Below are 20115 nucleotides of genomic sequence, written 5' to 3' on the forward strand. Positions count from 1 at the left end.
AATTTTGCGGGAAATCCTACATTAAGTCACTAACATGAGAACTGCTGTACACAATATAACATAAATTGAATATTATATAAGATGCATGCACGAAAATGCTATTGCCTTTTTATTTACAGACTATCTCGTGGTTTTGGACAAATCGTCGTAACGCCCACCTCACCAGACCAGACGGCAATATGGCAGAGTTGTTTGTTGACTCGAACATTCGCGTATGGGTATTTTTACCTATTGTCGTGATAACCTTCCTCGTTGGCGTCGTGAGACACTATGTTTCTATTTTACTGTCATCACAGAAGAAAATTGAGCTTCAGCAGGTGAAGGATAGCCAAGTGATAATCAGATCAAGGACACTCAGGGAGAATGGCAAGTACATCCCAAAACCGTCATTTCTCATGAGAAGGCATTTCTTTAACAACGAGGAAACTGGATATTTCAAGACTCAAAAGAGGCCAGCTGCTGTCCAGAATCCAATGACTGATCCAAGCATGATGACTGACATGTTAAAAGGAAACATTACTAACGTATTGCCAATGATCATGATAGGTGGTTGGATCAATTGGATGTTTTCAGGTTTTGTAACGACTAAAGTTCCTTTCCCGTTGACCTTGCGATTTAAACCAATGCTGCAAAGAGGAATCGAACTTCTCTCTCTAGATGCAGCTTGGGTTTCTTCAGCATCCTGGTATTTTTTAAATGTGTTTGGACTGAGAAGCATATATACTTTGGTGTTAGGTGAAAACAATGCTGCTGACCAGGCTCGACTAATGCAAGAACAGATGTCGGGTGCAGCAATGGCCATGCCTCCAGATCCAAGAGCTGCATTTAAAGCTGAATGGGAAGCTTTGGAAATATATGATCACCAGTGGGCATTGAAGAATGTGGAGAATGAAATGTTAGGGCTCGTAGGCCCAACAGTTGAAAGCATGTACCATCAAAATAAACTCGATTAGTTGTACACAAAGATTCCACTATGTTGTCTTGCTGTGTCTCACAAGCTACTGTAATTTATTTTTGTTTTGCACAATACATACATGTTTGTTTGTTGTGTCATTCATGTTTTTTTTTCTACGTGTAACTTCTTAATGCTCATTAAGATAAGTAGATTATGAATAAGGAGCGGATTTTTAGGTGCCAAAAAAACTGTAAAATATTTTTATGTGGTTAAAAGCCAAAAGTAACTTGGACATCTAATTTTTTTACACAGTTTGTTTGTAACACTGTGGGAAGTAGTCTTCAAATAACATAAAGCCATTGGATGGTACAAATTGAATATAGCTATGATAAAAGTTCAGTATATCGGATACACATTTCTTCATTTGGTAAATTTCTCGTAAGGAACAGACTGCTGAAATTTGCTAGTTCATTTAATTTGAATATTCATACTTACGTATTCTACATTGAGAGAAACATTGCTGAAGGTGGCATTTCACTTATTTCACGGAAATAAGCTCTATTTGTGACAGAAGTAAGTTTTCTTTGTTTCTTTTTGCCTTCGGTAACACACAAAATGGCGGTCACAATTTCACTACCATACTCGGCATGCAGTGTTCCCACCCCACTGCACCCAAAAATACCTATGTAGCCCCCACAAACCATTGACGCATAGCCCCACGAACCATTCATACATAGCCCCACAAACCATTTCCGGTAAGGTTAGGTTAGGTAGGGTCACGTATAGGTTACAATAGTTAAAAATTGGTTTAGAAAAAAATATGAGTAACCCCACACACCATTCTCGCATAGCCCCACGAACCATTGACACATAGCCCCACAAACCATACATGGAAATGTACCTTCTTCAGTTAAAAAAAAACAACACATGTTTGGAAACACTGACCGGGATTACATCATCACACACAGGCTACATCCACCTGGAAGTAAATTGATGCAAGAGCTTTCGTGCATCGGTCACACATTTATATCGAAAAATAGATGATTTACCGGCAAAATTCAATGAACGATGTGAGAAAACACTTCCCCGAACTTCCAGAACTATAAGGCAACTACATTCGGTAAGTAATTTTTCCTGTAAATTTGAAATCCGTCTGTCCCTTATGAGAAATTTACCCTTCATTTTTACACAAGAAACTACTTACGGAAATGAGTTTATCTAAGGTTTATAACATATCTCTAGGTATTTTCTTTCATTGTGGAATCTGTTTGACCGGAAAATCATGTATTTTGCAACAGAAATATCTCACTGACGCATATTTGCCATTGCTTTCCTACGTGAACTGGAAGCTCCATACATTTGATGATGTAACCCCCTCTCAGTATTTCGAACCCATTTTTTTTAACTATGCTTGCCTAACCTAACCTTATCGGAAATTGTTCGTGGGGCTATCAGTCAGCTACCCATGCATAATGTAAAACTTTCATACGTGACGAACACGATAGTAGGTATTTTTCGGTGAAGAAGGTAGGAAACACTGCATACCCACAACTTGAGTCAAAATGTGCCCGCCATAACGTGTGTTATGGAAGGAATAAAAAAAAGCACTGTACATGAAAAATTGTTTTTGTTTTCGTGTCAAAAGCATGATGGCACCTTGAACTATGTTCCACAATACACAATTGGTAAGTAAAGGGTGTGGCAGAAATAGTTAGACGATGTTTTTTTTTGCAAAATTATTACTTTAATGAACTTTTATTAAAAAAACATTTATATGCCAAGAATTTACATACAAAAGCATTACATATGGTAATTACTTCTTGAAAATTATTTCACTGCGGTGTGCACCATGGGCAGTCAAACAGATCTCTGCACGTCGCCTCAGCGCACTCACAGCTTGTTGCACCATGTTGAGCAGGGTTTGTTGGATTGCAAGTTTAATTAAGTCACGCAAATCCTGTAATGTTGCAGGTTTATTTGCATACACTACTTGCTTCAAGTAACCCCATAGCAAGAAGTCACATGTCGATAGATCCAGCGAGCGTGCAGGCCAAGGAACATTGCCGCGACGAGAGATAACTCTTCCAGGAAACATCCTCCCAAGAATGTTGATTGAAGCATTTGCTGTGTGTGACGTGGCTCCGTCTTGTTGAAACCACACCTGTGTAAGGCGACGCCGTCTCAGTTTTCGAGCGTGGCCACATATCGAGCGCACGTGACAGTTACAGTGTCACCATCCTCGTTCTCGAAAAAGTATGGTCCAATAATTCCATCAAAAGAGACACCACACCATACTGTTACTTTAGGGCTATGAAGGGGCACTTCATGCAGCAACCTTGGATTTTTGTTTGCCCAGTAACAGCAATTATGCTTATTCACACAACCATTAATGCGGAAATGAGCCTCGTCTGACATGATTAACCTGTGCAGAAAGTTAGGGTTCTCATTAGTCATTTGTAACACCCAATTACAGAAGTGAACACGTTCATTGAAATCTTGAGGGAGTAACTTGTGAATCATCTGAATTTTGAATGGGTGGAAGTGTAGGTCCTGGTGTAATATTCGCCGCACACTCCTATCTGAAATGCCAAGTGACACAGCATGCCTATGAGCTGAACGCCTCGGACTTTGTTCCAATGCCTCTTGAACCATCTCTATGTTTCCTGGTGTCCTCACTGTACGATGACGACCTGGGGATTTCTTTGATGTTGCAGACGCCGAAGCTCGGAAATTCTTCACCCAATTAAGAATAGTTTGTCGTGTCGGTACTTGTCCATTTCTACCAATGTTAAAATGACGCCTGAACTTATGCTGCGTAATTGTTGCAGAGTCTTTGTTCTTCAAAAAACACTCCACAGCGAAAGCGCGATGTTCGTTCGGCCAACGCTCCATGTCTACTGACGGAAGGATTACGTAATACTTAAAATACGGCGCATGCGCAATGAACATTCGACCAAAACTACATGCATACAAAATGCTTTGAACCACTTTACAAAACAAAACCAACAATGAACACTTTATTTATCGGGATACGTTTCTATGTTCATTTTACATCGTCTAACTATTTCTGCCGCACCCTTTATAAACCATGTGAAACGCAAAATATCCAATTTAAATGTGTCTCCGATATACCGAACTTTTACTGAATATATTGTGACAGGACGTTTATTAGAGCCATATTGTTTCAGTGGGATGACCACTGCAACAAATGTCCTTCACTTGAACATATTGGATTTTCTATTAGCACTTGTCGTGAATGGACATGTAAATCTGCATCACAATTTTGTTTCCTGATAAATGCTGGGTGACTTGAGAATGCTGTTTGCATGAATTGCTTTGCCACGTGGTTGAAAAACACCACCTTCCTATCAGCTGTAAACACACACTAAAAACTCTCTGATGGATTCCTGAAGACATGAACTTGAACTTTTTTTACTTTCAGCATTTTAAAATCCACTAACTTAACTTCAGTAGTTCTCTGGTAGAGGGCAGTATTGACCAGTGTTTTGTGGATTTCCGAATGAGACGGTAATTTACTAATTTACCACATACTTTGTCTATTTTATGCATTAACTCCAAACCATACATTTACACAAAGAATTTGTGGAGCGAATGTACAATACCGGAAGTATCTCCAATTTGTTTGAAATTCAGCATACTCACTAATTTTGGCCTCATAATCATGAATCTGCAGTTGAAATTTTGCGGTCACGTCTAGAAATTGCAAAATAAGACTAAATAACTGGGTCCTAAAATGGAGTAAACACCTTTGATTTATGAAGAAAACAACTATTTTTTGCAATGATTAGCATTTCAAAACTATGTTTATGATGACCCTTAATTTTTACTATGCTTACCTAACCTTACCATGAATGGTTTGTGGGGCAAACATTTTTTCCACCTTATGCAAGATGCCATTTTCTCAAATGCAAATCAACGCTCCATGCAACGGGTAGCAAACTTCACTTGTTCACATCATCAAACATGGCTACCATAACAGTGTATCGACAATCATAGTGTTAATATGTTCACGTAATTTCGCAATTTCTGGAAGCGACTGCCAATTTTTAACTGCAGATTCTTGATTACGAGACTGAAATTGGTGAGTATGCGTAATTTCAAAACAATCTGAGATACTTCCAGTATTGTAAATTTATACTGAATTTGGAAACTTTATTTTGTCTGGAATGTCTAAAATATGTACATTTTATGTTTCCCTAGAAATGTGTGTTTTATGTGCTAGAGGTAAAATTATGCATTTTATGTGAAATAAAACATTACAGATTACATAGTAGATACTCTGTGTGGTCAGAAGTATCCGGACACCCACCTGAAAATAAAGTACAAGTTTGGGCAAGCCTCCATCGGGAACACTGGCAATCAATACGGTGTTGGCCCACCCTTAGCCTTGATGACAGTGTTCACTCTCACAGGCATACTTTCAATCAGGTGCCGGAAGGTTTCCTGAGGAATGACAGCCCATTCCTCGCAGAGCACCAAAATGAGAAGAGGTATTGATGTGGATCGGTGTGGTCTAGCACGAAGTCGGCATTCCAAAACATCAGAGAGATGTTCTATGGGATTCAAATCAGGACTCTGCGCAGGACAGTCCATTAGTGGGACGTTGTTGTCGTCAAACCACTCCCCCACAAGCCCTGCAATATGGATGGGTGCTCGGTCGTGTTGAAAGACACAATGGTCACCCCCGAACTGGTAGGCAGCGTGAAAGCTGTTAAAATGTCAACATAAGCTTGTGCCGTGACATTGCCATGTAAAGCAACAAGGGGGCCAAGCCCCCTCCAGGAGAAACATGACCACACTGTAACCCTACCACCTCCGAATTTCACTGTCGGCACTATAAAGGCTGGTAGATGTCGTTAACCAGGCATTCACCACACCCACACCCTACCATCGGATCGCCACATTGTGTACTGTGACTCATCACTCCACACAACGGTTTTCCACTGTTCTATGGTCCAGTTTCAACGCTTCTTGCACCACACGAGGCAGCGTTTGGCATTTGTCTGTGTGATGTTTGACTTATGGGCAGCTTTTTGACCATGGAAACCAAGTTGCCGCACCTTGTGCCAAACAGTAATGGTGCTTGGAGTAGATTCTGATGCACTTCAGAATTCCTGTGTGATGGTGGCGATAGATGATTGACGATAATGCTGTACGACCCTCTTCAACACTCGATGGTCTCTGGAGGTGAACATGGGAGGTTGGCCTGCACGCTTTTGGGTTGTACATATCCCTTAACTATAACATTGGAAACAGAGGGATGTTTAGGAGGGTGGAAATCTCACACACAGACTTCCTACACAAGTGGCATCCAACCAACTGACCACGTTGAAAGTCTGCAAGTTCCTCAGACCATCCCATACTGCTGTCTCACACTGTCCGCAGACTACTGAGTTTGCTGACTATGTGTTCCACGCGGTAGATAGCAGTACTGTGTCGCCCTCTATGATAAACACACGTTTCGCGGTGTGTCCGGATACTTTTGATCACATAGAGTATATGGTTGGCACTACCAAGTATGGCCAACTTCCAAAGAAATAAAAAATAATATATTTTTACCTAGAAATCCGCTCCCTAATTATGAACTGTAATGTCATTGCCAACTAGAAAGACTGTTTAGGAAGCTTTAGAATTCAAATCTTTTGGCTGCGATCAGTAGTAAACATTTAGGAATGCTTTTAATCCTAAGACAACTAACCCACCTAACTTAACCACGAAAGTATTTAGGGTTATTAAAATGCTAAGGGAACTAAACCTGACCTGCCTAACCTAACTACGAAAGCATGTATTGGAAAGTGTAAAACCAGTGTCAAGGAAACATGCAGTAAATAATCTCATAAAAGTATGTGTTAACAGACGTAAATCTAAATCGAACCATGTAAAAATTGCATATGTAGCATGATCAAATCGCAATAATACAAAAGGAACTTGGACCACCATTTGATTAACTTGTGGTAAAGTCAGCAAATATGCTAGGTTTTGAGCACAACCAAAGAATATATCATTTGTCTGTTATTCCTTTCTCCTCCATCCTAGAAGAGGGGGAATGGGTGAAGAATTGACAATGGGGGTTGAGTGCTTTTCAGGTCATATTGCCCTGCAGCCTGCCATGGTACACATTCAAATTTCAATGAAAATTATTGTATTTATTAATACAACCAAGATATAGACATGTGCTGTTTTTGTGTGTGGACCTCATAGATACTGACAAAGGTAACAGTTACAGAATTTTGCATGGATCAGCCAAGGCAATAGCCTGTATGCTGAACAGAAAAAAAAAATCACGTCAAGATTCAAATCAACCCCATTTTGACATTTTTATCTCAAGTTTATGGATATGTGTACTCCATTTAAAAAAGTTGTCACTAAGATTCCTTAACATTGAGAACCAGAAGAAAATCTAGTTTGTGTTGATGCCTCAATGTTACTAACTTTGCATTGTATTTTTCCTCTCCTTCAAAACAACTCATCGGCATTTTTTCTAACAGCAAACCATATGGGTCATGCCCCAAACACTAAATTCCTTGTACCTGGTGGAGGCACAAGTGGTTCAGATCCCACTTTAAACTGTAGGTCCAATCCCGATTAGCCTTCCTGTGCATAAAGTGGACTTGCAAACCAAACTCGAAATTAAATTCCTTGTGTTTCCGTATCATAATCAAAGTGGTATTTGAAAATTCTAGTGGTGGAATTCAAGTATCGTCCCCCTCCCACTATCAGGATTGTTAAAAACTAAATTGTTTTTTATTGTGAATTTTTGTCTGAAGAAGACCCCCAACAAGGTGAAAACTGTGCATTTAGTCTTATTCTAGAATTAATTTTGCTTTGGTCAGCATTTTAGTGTTTTATTAAACATGGAAGCAAGGCTGTCATCCTCACCTTCAAATACCACCCTGATTGTAATACACGTGATAAACACTGTACATAATGAGGTACTCTTGCAGTGTGTTACATAGATATCAGTCCAGCTGTCGCCAAATTATTACAAATACTGCACGATAGAAATTTTTGCTCATTTCTCCATGCACACATCCATTATTGAGGAAGTCTGAAACTTTTCCATATACCCCCATGTATTTCTGCCAGGGAATTAATCAGTTGTCTGTCTGGAGAATTTTCATCTGACATAATGGAATGAACAGTGGCGTGGCGTGACTTTTAAAAAGTGTTACCGGCTATCAATCAGTACGACAATTATGCCTGCTAGACGTTATTACACCCCCCCCCCCATCCCCTTTCGGTAAAGAAAACATGTCGTCGAGCTAGATTTTTGTTCATTTCGTTCTTGTTTTGCAATCAGCACAGTGATTTAACCCCAAACACTCCTAGAAAGAACTACCACTCACGAGACAATTAACACAAAAATCCAATGAATAGTGGTAGACCTTTGTCAATTCTTCATCTGTCTCAGTTTCTTTGAAATGAGCTGCGAAGGGGAAGAAGAAGATCCACACTTTTCTCGGGTCAGTTTGATGTTTGTGTGGTGAGCACTGAGCAGACGACAGAACTCCGCTCCTTTGTGGAAAGGAAGCCCAGCTGTATACGTACTACTGTTGCCAACTTAGTATTTTGGAGCAAGGTTTGTTCAAATCACGAATCACACCAAGGAACTATATTTTCGTCTATTACCTAACTGGTCTCAGTTGTTCAATCCAGCCTTGGCTTTGAGGTCTACCTCTAGTTGCTTCACAGAAATTGTATTCCTATTTTAGGATGGATTTAGCTCTTTTCTGCCAATCCGATGTGACAACACTGGCTGCCCCGGTAGGTCTGACCGGCAACAGGGCCCCTTAACAGGCATATGAATAACCCCATAAAGTCCTTCCCCGCTCTTTCCTTGCATTGGCGACCTCTTCTCCCTTGTTGCCTCTTCAGGGTAGCGGAACGGCCTCCCTCTTCGCTTCTGTCGGCTGCAGAAAAATGTCCTAGGCAATATGTACTCGACGGGAACGGTGTTCAATAACGTATTTAACAATGTTGTCATCTTATTGAAACAACTTTTTAATTCTTTACATTTTGCTGTTACCTGCGGTACCTCGCATAGTTAAGCAGTAATATTTCCAAGGAATTATAAGTTCAGCATTTTCTCACTTGATGCTTACATCAATTCATGAGTTATAAAGCTACTATATACAGGGTGTTCATAAAGTCCCGTTACCATTACAAAAAAATCATAGCTCTGAAACTACATGCAATAGAACAGTGCTGTTGATTTCAAAATGAGTAATACTTTTTCAATAAGATGGGGCACCCCCTCATTGGTCCAAGGATACCTGGCAGGTGGATAGGCCGTGATGGACCTATTCCCTGGTCACCGCACTCTCCTGATACCACACCCTTGGATTTCTTCTTCTGGGGGTATGTCAAAGATTGTGTTTACCACACTCCTGTTTCAGATGTTGCTGTTACAAGTGATATGCTGGGGTGTGTATGGGCAGACGTTACTGCCTTGATGTTCTGAGATCAACTAGAGGGGCGCACATTGAGGTGTATGGCACATAAATGGGGAGAGTTGTAGTTAATTTTGAAATCAATGGCATTCTTCTATTGCATGTAGTTTCCGAGCTATAGTTTTTTTTGTAATGGTACAAGGACTTTATGAACACCCTGTATATTTACACACTTTGGTAATAAACCTAATTGTAGGGCCTTCCAGAAGGCATAGTGGAAACATTGTCACCTTGTAATCAACAATCAACTTAAAACAAGAAATCAATCAATCAAACAATTTGAAAAGAACAAATTTATTTATTTATTAATATCAGATTTACAAAGGAAAATTACAAGGGATGCTTTATTTTTGTTTGACATCTAAAAAAAAAATATTCACACAGACTTTGGAATGTTAACATATAATGGACAGAACTGACAAAGTCATAAATATGACATTAGAAAAACAACCTGGAAATACAATTCCATGAAAATTAATATAAAATGGAGTGGTGAGTTCTACTGAAAGTTATTCTCATACAATGAACAAAAATGTGAAAAGAAAAATTCATGTGAAAAATTGTACGAAAAGGAAAATGCACAGGTAAGAAAAATTGCAAACAAAATGTATTAATTATGTAAATAAGCATAAAAAGATTTTATGGTAACTGAATTACTTGTGTAACTTTTTTTTTGTAGGAATATGGCATAATTGATGAATTATATATCATTCTTTTATGTTTCCTGAGATTTATGCACAAAGTATACACATTTTATTTTTACAGAAACTTGATCGTGAGTAACACTTTCACACGTATGACACGTAGGAAGAATTTAATGCATCACAAAAAACATGTTATTTTTAAGTTACATTTTTACCTGTTTGTGGGGTACATTGTAGCATGTTTTCACTGCTATTATATCCTGCATATGAAAGTGAAAAATATTTATAAAAAAGTAATTGCCTTATATTAGTGCTGAGTTCAGTAAAACAACAATGAGCTTAATGTTTTAGTTTCTTGTTTCTTTACAGCTGTGCACTATCTATACAACACTCCCTTAATTACTCGTAAAACTATTCTGATAACTAAACTGAGAAAACAACAGTACAAAGTTTAAGAAAAATATATTTGTTATCCGTTTACTATGAACATTGAGCATGACATCTTCCTAGTAACATGTGTTTCTGAGTGTAACTACTTTTTCATTAAAAGTAAATATTTTATCAATACTTCCATCATATACTATGTTATGATTGTGAAGCACAGACTGAAATACCTCCTTCAGCAGTATAGAATGTTTTTATACTTTCACCATAACTCGAATGATTGCATAAAATTAATACTAGAGGAAAACAAATGAAAGCATACATTTTGAAAAATATTTCATGTGCATGTCAATATATATACCATGCAAAATGACAAAAAAGGCTTTCATTGTAATGAACAAAACATATCTGATTTCAGTACCGTATTTTAGTTAATATTAAAGTTTGTTCTATGTATTATTTTTTATTATGAAATTATGATTTTTTGTATTGCTACCAGAGTAAACAATGATTCATGTATTCAGTTCATGCAGTTCAATTCACATGAACTTTCCATACAATACAAACTGAACAAAATAAATGCATTGCAATAATGTGTATATATCATTCTAGAATACAGTAGACACATTATAAGTAGTAGTTATTAACTTGTTTAAACATCTCTTTCTTTTAACATTAACTTTTAACGCCAATTTCATCATGATATGTTAACACTTGGATAACAGTAACTGGTCCAATGTATGTTAACACTCAAAAGGCCTTCACATTTCAGAAGAGCAAATTTTTACATGGAACATCCAATCAATATACTATGTTACAATTGCAATGAAAGAAAAAACAATAAGGTACGCTAAAAAAAGGGGGGGGGTCTTCAAACATGTATGTGCCCTGGGTTCGGTGCGACACCACTTGACACCCATGTAACATGTAATACTTGCCAACATTTTTTATCACAATTGGTGAAAGTTTAAATACGTTGCTGAACACAAAATAATATTTATATATAAAAAAGACTACTATATTTACATTTATGAACAAGAAAAACTATAAAAAATCTTACAAATGCAATCTGTAAGTAACTGTGTTATGTTTTGACTAGGTAAAAAATAAACTTTTATATATGAACAGTACTGCTTTCAGTTGAAACATCTCTGAAATGTTACGCAAGTTAGAAAATGATTCTGACATAAAAAAACAAACATAGCCAAGGTATTTTCAGAATTAGAAGATCACACTCTTTCCCCTTATCCTCTGACACAGCCATTTTTCTCAAGAAGTGTTTATGATGGAAATTTCTTCCAGCGAATCACATTCTGCAGGATTCACTTTGTCACTTGACATAAAAAAGTTAATATTATCACAATCACTAGAATTTCCTGAGCAACCTGCAGACGTTTCTTGTGCAACTGGACACACAATGACACGATCATCAGGTGGATTTGACGAACTTTGAACTTTTTTCGATACAGAAACTGGGACTGAGGAACTGAAATTTCCTTTGGGAACAGAACTTTCAAGTTTGCCTCCTGCCACTCCATTTGCAGCAGTTTCCACAGGAAGAACTTGTCTCAGCAGTCTATAGCCGGGAGGACTTTTCACAGGAATATGGCTCCTATTGCACTGTAACACAACCCCGGGTGAATTATTGGCAACGGCTTGCCTTTGAACAAAAACTGGCACAGATGAAAGTTTTGAACCAATCGGAACTGATTTAAAGGTGTCACTCGAACTTGAGGGCACAGTTTTCAAAATTGAGCTGCTCGAACTTGGCAACACTGTGTTTAAAAAAGCTCCACTTGAACTAGGAATGGCCGTTTTCACATCACTTTCAGTCTGAGTTTTTTTAGATTCATCTGCTGAAGGTACTTTTCCACTGTCGATAACATACGCATATGATAGCACACTATTGTCTCCCTGGGTAAGTTTCACCATCTTCCCTGGAGCTTTTCCATCATTTGCACCACATGCAGAAAGTGTACCTTGAGAAACTGAAGGTGGAACTAACTTGAAATTACTCCCGAGACGAAGCACAGGTAATTCTGATGCACTGTTGTGAACAGAAGGGTTCCGAGGAATCGCAACCTTTGGCATTTTTGCTGAATTTGAACTCAATATATTAATGAATGTATCGGAGGCAGTTGTTGATGCAATGGTAGAATTTGGAAGAGTAATAATACTTGGCGAATTTGCGTTCAACATATTCATTAATGTATTCGAAGCAGTGGCTGTTGCAGTGCAAGGACTTGAAACTGTAACAACATTAGAAGCAGTATATGTATTACTTGGCACTGTCACAATGTTTGTGGTGGCACAAATGGTTGATGTGGGAACTGTCACATTCACACTTGTAGATTGTGAACATGTTTGCGAACCTGTCGTCACATAGTTGGGGCTGGTAATAACAGAATTCTGTCCTGGTGGAAATATATGGAACATCACTGGTTTATCACTAGCAATGGGAGCAGGAAGTTTAAGGAATGTTATTTCGTTTGAGTTTGTTGCAGAAGCGCTCGGTCCTGACGAATGTGGCACTTTCACGATCGCTATTTCATTTGGTTTCGCCACGTTGTTTTTGCCATGTATAAACACACTTCCGTTGGAAGTAACTAAGGGGGGTGGTACTGTACCGAGATATTTCAATGCGGCTGCAGCACCATGTGGGTATACAACACCAACATCAGGTATTTTATCATTCTTCTTTCTAACTTTTTTAGATTCTGCGGATTTTTTCCTTCTTACACTAGCAACCTTCTTTTCACTGTCTGCAAGTTTTGGAGTATTACTAAAAATCTGACCAGTTGCACTTTCAGGGGACAGAACATAGAGTGAGGGCTGCTTATCTCTTTCAACTTTATCATTTTTCGCACTACAAACAATGTTAGGGAAATCGTCATCGGTTAACGGTATGTTAACATATCGTCGTTTATCATCAGTAGGCAAAGCCAGAAAGGGAATAATTGTGCAGTCATCATTCGATGTTTCCGATTCTAGCAAACGCTGATTTATAGCAGAAGAAATGGACTGTTGTTTAGAATCTTCTGCCCACAATTTATCCAGTCTTTTAACTCTCATTCCTGTATCTCCGCCTTTCAAACTAGACAACTTTTTAAACTCAGGATTAATTATTTCATCTCTTTTAGTACCTGTCGCTGGAGGTGGACAAGGAATGCAAGTAACTGTAACGTCATCATCTACATTTTCTTTTCTCAACCCTGTATCTTGTTTGTCATCACTATCTTTTGTTACAACTGTAATGCTCACAGATTCTTCACCATCATCCTGTATGAATCTTCTGTACATTGTTTTCTCTTTATTAATTTTCTCTTCTGGTTTCTCAAGAGGTTTTCTTGCATCCTTAAGAACTGGAATAAAAAATAAAGAAACTGTTATATTTAGTGAAAGAAAAAACACAAACGCTTCATAAGCTTCTCAATTGAATGTCCAGAAATATAAAAGAAAACACACTAAATGCTTGACTAGCATGGGTTTTTCCACATTGTCAAGTCTGAAAGATAAAAGTACCCCCTGTATATGGCACTGTGCCCTGAAGGTATGTTTAGGGGATGTTGGAGTAGTGCCCCGCACATTCTCGATCTCTGACATTTTTGAGTTGCTGTGATCAGCACCATGCTCCGGTCACATTTACCTCCCAGGTACCCAATGATTTGAGGCTGGGTGAGCCCCAGAGCTGCTTTATACAGGGACAAGTAAGAGGATAAAATGTTAACAGAAAAACAAAATTGTTTTCCCCTACCTCCATTTCTCTCTCGACAATGAGGGTTAGAAATTCATGAAAAAACAGGCTTTTGGTGTGTTGTTTTGTACTGCTCCTGTACATCAAAGGGTAACAGCATACTCTCTCTCCAGAATGTGAGGTAAGACATTTAACTAGGTCAGAGCTGATACCACTTTCAACTAATACCCATATCAATACTGATGCTTGAAAATTGTAATATTTACAAGTTGTTCAAAATACAGATTAATATTAGTGGGGGAGTATCCCACTCCAATTTAAGCATCAATTTACCAGCGTTTTCTTTAAAAGATTCAAAAATTATAACGGAATATGCACATTGCGGCAGTTTGAAATCGAGACTGACTTTTTCCCTCGGTGGGTGGCGCCACTGTGTAAGCATTCTGTGGTGCAAACAAGTGAGGGGTATCTCACGAACAATTGGTGCAGAGCTCGTTGACCTTGAGTGACATTGCCACATATAGCATTGTTGAGTGTAGGCACGTGTCGTGAAAGTGCATTGTGATTTCAAAATGGAACAAAAAGTAAACATGTTTTGTGCATGCATGGGTAAAGCTGCTATGGAAACAATTCACATGTTGCAGCCAATTGTATTGGGACAATTGTTTATCCCGTATGCATGTATTTGAATGGCGCAGGTGTTTTGCATGAAAGATGGGAGTCAATTGAAGATAACGAGTATCCGGGTGCAGCAAGGACGGTGAGAACACCAGAATTGGTAGAGAAAATGAGGACAATCATTCCTAAAGACCGAAATTACAGACAGACTCTTACTGTTGTATTTTATCATGAGGTTATGAAACATTTGTTGCAAAGAATAACGCATGTGATGCCAGAGTATCGGGATGATGACAGCTGATGTCTGCTTCGTGGCAATGCCCCAAGTCACAAGGCTGTGATTGGGAAGGACTTTTTATTTTCGCATCCTGCCTATTCACCAGATCTGGCCCCATGTGATTATTTTCTATTTCCTAAACTAAAATCTGCACTCAAAGGTTCGTACTTTGATGATGTACTGACCATCAAGAGGGCTACGACAAGGATTCTAAACAGCATTACACAAAACGAATTCCAGCAATCCTTCCACGCACTGGTAGGCAGGGTGCAATGATGTGTGGATGCAGGAGGGTCCTACTTTGAATGATCCCAGGTAAGTAACTTTCTATGAACACGTGTTTATTTTTTACAGCACCAGTCTCGAGCGGTCCTATGTCAACAAAGTTTTGGTGCTGACCCAGCATAGTGAGGACGTTTGGGAAGTTACTTGAAAGTAGGAGAGACTGGTCTACAAAACCAGAAAAGAGCAGTTGATGTGCTACCACATGTTGATTGATTGATTGATTTGACGTTTCAAGTCCACTTTATGCACAGTAAGGCTAATCGGGGCTGGACCTACAGTTTTAAAGTGGGATCTGAACCACTATGTGCCTCCACCAGGTATCGAACCCGGGACTCCTTGATTAGAAGGCAACGACGTTACCACTGTGCCATCAGGGAGGCCCACACATGTTGATTGTCAGTTCTTATTCCTCAATGGACTGCTGTGTCACAAGAGTTTAGTTTTCATATAATAATTAAGCAACATTAACAGAATAGTAATTTCATAATGAGCATCTCTGGCTTGCATATTATCACATGAAGTGGAAGTTCGAACATGCCTACCTGATAATGCTCTACAACATTTTACCCAATTTGTTGGCTCAAATTTGAAGAAACTAGAAATGTCATGTTAAAACACCACCAGCAAAGAAAAACGATTGTATGTAATCCCAGTGAAAGACAAGTGTGACAACCCCACACAGATGAAGCAAAGGTTTGACCACGTTTGGTTGAGCCATTGCTGAGCCAATACTGATGTATTCTTATGAGAAGTTCCCGGTTATTTCACAGAGTCAACAAAATGCAGCACAACACTTGTATAGAGTCTAAATATCATGAAAATTATATAAAATACACAATTTTAATTATTTCTTGCAATAGTGTTGTGTAAAGAAAATGATTTTTTATTAACTGGTATATTGATATGGTATAGTTCAAATGGAATACTTACATGTTAACATTTATATTATTACAATTTTCAAATATTGGTATAGTTCAAAATTTTTATCTGCTCAGCCCTGGTCACATCACTAGTCTAATTCTACTGAGAAGGTGAGGCAATAACAGAGGAAGGTGACAAGGAAATGAGTCTCCACTGAAGTACCTTCCCAACACTGGCTGGTTAAGAAATTTGAATTTATGATTTCCCAAATACAAGTCCATCACCATAATGCGTGATTCAAAGCTTACAACTAGTGGTACAAAGCAGGGCCGCCGTTAGGGAAAGCGAGGCCTTTGTGTGATGTAATGTTAAAATATCGATACCATCCGTTTCGCGTAAAATTCTTCTCTAGCGCCAACCTGGTTATTAGAATTATGTAATATTACCTTTTGTTAAGCATGAGTGCGCGTTCGCAGTGGTATAGCACTAATAAAATTTAAAATTTGGCAACCAGCTTTTCTTAAGGCGAGGAAGGACAATTTCCCCTAGGTCTTTCTCGCTGGGGCAGCTGCTGATCACTGTTGCCAACTTTGCTCTTTTGGGGCCAGATCTGGCTCTTTCGTGCACTCGTTTGACTGTGAACTGTGGCTCCCGCCCTCTGGCCCACTATGATGCCACCAATGGCTCCGGCCCATAAATACCAACTTTTGCCATTGTACATTTTGCACGTGACGTGATATTCGTATAGCTATAGGCTGTGTCACCCACCTCTTCTTTCCTCCCCATGTATTTTTATATATAGCGCTGTGGCTAAGATGAAGATGGCAATTTTGTTATCCGGGAACCCTTTATTTTCGATTTTATATTAACATCATTGGATTATTGAGATGGGTGATGCCGCCAAATCTAGGCGGTGAAAACTAAGAATAAATTGCCATCACTTTAAAGCTAACAGTAATAGTAGCACCCCCACCCCTCTGACAACTAAAATTACCCTAGTAGGCACTTTATGCAGCCTTTGTTAATCTAGCTCCTTGAAAGTCCTCTTTAGCTATATTAATGGTGAAATTTAGCTCATCAGGTTTGGCAACACTGCCAGGATGGCCGTAGGAGGCAAGGAGAAACGCACTAGGCTTATGGGACCATTATTTTATTCGTTCTCTCGGGAATATCAAACATCCGATGACGTACAAAAGTACATGGACGGAAAAAGGACACGTTGAACTATGTCATAGTAGTAGGAAAAGTCGAAACTCCTATTTGATGAGCCGTAACTTGAAGTTGAAGTTGATGTCCCATAAGGAATACATGGGATTCGGTAAATACTAATTCATCATATTTTTCAAAAATCGTATAAGGCTTAATAATCAACTTAGGAAACCGCTTCCACTTGCCACATGAGGAGAAATTCATACTCTTCATTTCTGGCAGAGATCTTTTTAGTAGCATTGCTCATTCCGATGATATTGGAATAAATGCAAGACTGGTGCATAATTGTTCCTCTTCGCCTTGATGACTGCTGATTGAGACCTTGTTTTAGCTATACAAGCTTTAGAAAAAAAATGTTATCCTGCATGTTCACAGCCATATCCTGCATGTTCACAGCCATGTGTTTTAAATTTACCCTTGTTCTTATGTATATTTTCTGCCAGAAAATGCACTAATTACTCAAAGGGAATCCGGACAGCAAGAGCCGGCCCCAGGGGTGGCAACTCGGGTGCCCACCCGAGTCCCCATGCTCCAGGGGACACCATGCTAGATAAAAATAATAGTTTGTGTGAGGTTTTTTTACGAGTTTATAGGATGTTGGTGCTTCCAATTAAGTAACTAATCTGATATAGCCTGTATTTTGACATACTTAAAAATATCCAAAAGTACTGAAATCATAAAATTCCAAATATTTGTATCAAAAATACTTAACATATATTGTTTGTTTACTTATAGAATGAAATATGATATGAAAATATTATTTTATGGAAGCAATGCAAATTCACTACTGTCAAAATTCAATGAAAAGTAAATAAAACAATATGTTATTGGATATGATTAAATATTGCTACTTTTTTTAGTAAAAGAACAATATGATATTGAACATTCCTGGTTTTGCAATTACATATGTACTAGGGATACATGTGATTGACTGAGTGATCGATTTGCTGATTTAAGTTCACTTTATACCCAGATAGGTTAATCGGGACTGGACCTACGGTTTAAAGTGGGATCCGAACCACTGTGCCATTTGCTTCCACCTGGTATGAAACCCGGGATCCCTAGATTATAAGACAACGACGTACATCAGAATGAGAACGAAATGAACATGTAATAGTGTTTACATTATGATTTTGTAGGACACCTGTACTTCAGACTAAGGAACAAAAATTGAAAAAAATAAATTAATTATATTTCCCCCAAATATTTTATGCCCCAGGCCCCGTAATGCAAGATTATGCTCTGCCAAATACTTAAGGACATACAGTATTCGTTTGGAGACCTCACGCTAGTCCTACTTTTCCTGTGAAATCAACAGTGCCTGTTACTCATCAATAGTTGTGTTTTTCTGCAGTCTAAATTCACATTCGGTTCATTTTTTAAGGCATTGAATTTGACTTTCTGATATTTCATGGTTTTGTAGTCGATAGCTTAAATGACTTCAATCATCGCAGCCTTCATTTGGCAGCATGCCCCCACCCTTTTTCCCAAACAGATTACAACAAAAACAGAAAATCTTATCTTTCCTCTTGGAGTACCAACCAACTTCTGTCGACCATTTCCCCATTTTGCATAACACGCTTATAACGTCGAGGTGAAAAGTATCGATTATCAGCATTAATTGGGTAATCATGATTTATGATGCAAATACGGCCATTTTGAATGATTGAATCAAATTCGGAACTGTTTAAAACTGACGTCCACTCACCTGGATCTAAAAGCAGAGGTGATCTGTCACCTGGCTCAGAAGATGACATGAAGCATATACCCCTTATCGCAAATACGAGTAGTTCCTACATTTGGCACCTGGTTAACAGACGAGCTACATTTAAGGTCACCGCCGCCACTGGTACATACGACTTGGACAATATCGCGAACACACTCCATAACACCACCATCATCACTAACACTAAAGCACTTGACGTCAAGTGTATCTACATTATTTCAGTCTATCGTGGCGAAATTTGAAATGGAATCTGTATTTACAGGCAGCAAGATTTTCTTGAAGGCACCCTTCTGACTTTTTAAAAACGCATCCTATTCCCTCCCCCTTTTTTTTTTTTTAGCCTTTTTGGAATCCAGATTCAAATTTACGAAATTTGCTCCATTCCCTAGAAATTCCTATAATCGCGATTCTACACACCCGCATGCACTACTGTGTGAAACAAGAATGACTTGAAATTTGTTGATACTTCGGCATGGTTGTAATATCTGGCAAAATATGGAAACGTTCCTTCCCTGGGAGGGTTTGAGAGGTAATAAAAATAAAGTACTCATATCTCCAGATCTTTACTTCTATTTCATCTGCGGGGGCAATATACCGACCCAAGGTCCTTTGACCTGCACGCCGCTTGCCTTGAGAGGCCTGTTCCTGAAGTCCCTTTTTGGAAATGGATGAAGGAAGTTGTAAAGTTTGATGTCCGAGGGGAGGGGGAGGCTGCGGAAGAAAAAACAGTACACCCATGATTAAAAAGTGTAATTTTTGTTGTATTTGTATTTTCCTTATGATTTATTTTTGTAGGATTCTCATTTCATATCTAAGTTTGAGACATAAATACTGTCGTCAAGTATAGTAAAATACAATATTAAAAAACTGATATTGTTTTCCATGTTTCCTTCCGACAAGGAGTTTCGAAAAATTATTTGAGAAGACAAATTTGACGTGCCAAATTCTACATTTGCCATTCATCTTTTTACAATCGCTATTTACAATCTGAATTGCTTGGAATATCACCAAATAAGGGACAAAAGATTGACGTCAATCCTGTGTTGCGAAT

The 20115-nt window shown here is 38.6% G+C and overlaps 2 protein-coding genes across 3 annotated transcripts in view; one reads left to right on the plus strand and one right to left on the minus strand.

The window, feature by feature from the left end:
• The first annotated feature begins 157 nt into the window (after window positions 1-157).
• On the plus strand, window positions 158-1053 carry EMC3 (ER membrane protein complex subunit 3). Its single transcript, XM_083130327.1, has one exon. The coding sequence runs from the start codon at window positions 180-182 to the stop codon at window positions 951-953; it is 774 nt and encodes a 257-aa protein (XP_082986453.1). The 5' UTR covers window positions 158-179; the 3' UTR covers window positions 954-1053.
• Window positions 1054-9664: 8611 nt separating this feature from the next.
• Window positions 9665-20115, minus strand: part of LOC145993795 (uncharacterized) — a 101850-nt gene continuing 91399 nt past the window's right edge. The window contains exon 8 of one of the 2 annotated variants that reach the window (XM_083129600.1): window positions 9665-13756. In XM_083129600.1, the coding sequence (XP_082985726.1) occupies window positions 11664-13756 (2093 nt within the window). In that variant the 3' untranslated portion in view covers window positions 9665-11663. The remainder of the gene's footprint in view (window positions 13757-20115) is intronic. The other variant, XM_083129601.1, reaches the window with a different exon arrangement.

Source organism: Lepisma saccharinum, chromosome 10 (assembly GCF_977018435.1).
Source record: "Lepisma saccharinum chromosome 10, izLepSacc3.1, whole genome shotgun sequence".
NCBI classification, from domain to species: Eukaryota; Metazoa; Arthropoda; class Insecta; order Zygentoma; family Lepismatidae; genus Lepisma; species Lepisma saccharinum.

Coding starts and splice junctions, on each gene's coding strand:
- EMC3 (XM_083130327.1), top strand. CDS start 180: ATGGCAGAGTTGTTTGTTGACTCGAACATTCGCGTATGGGTATTTTTA.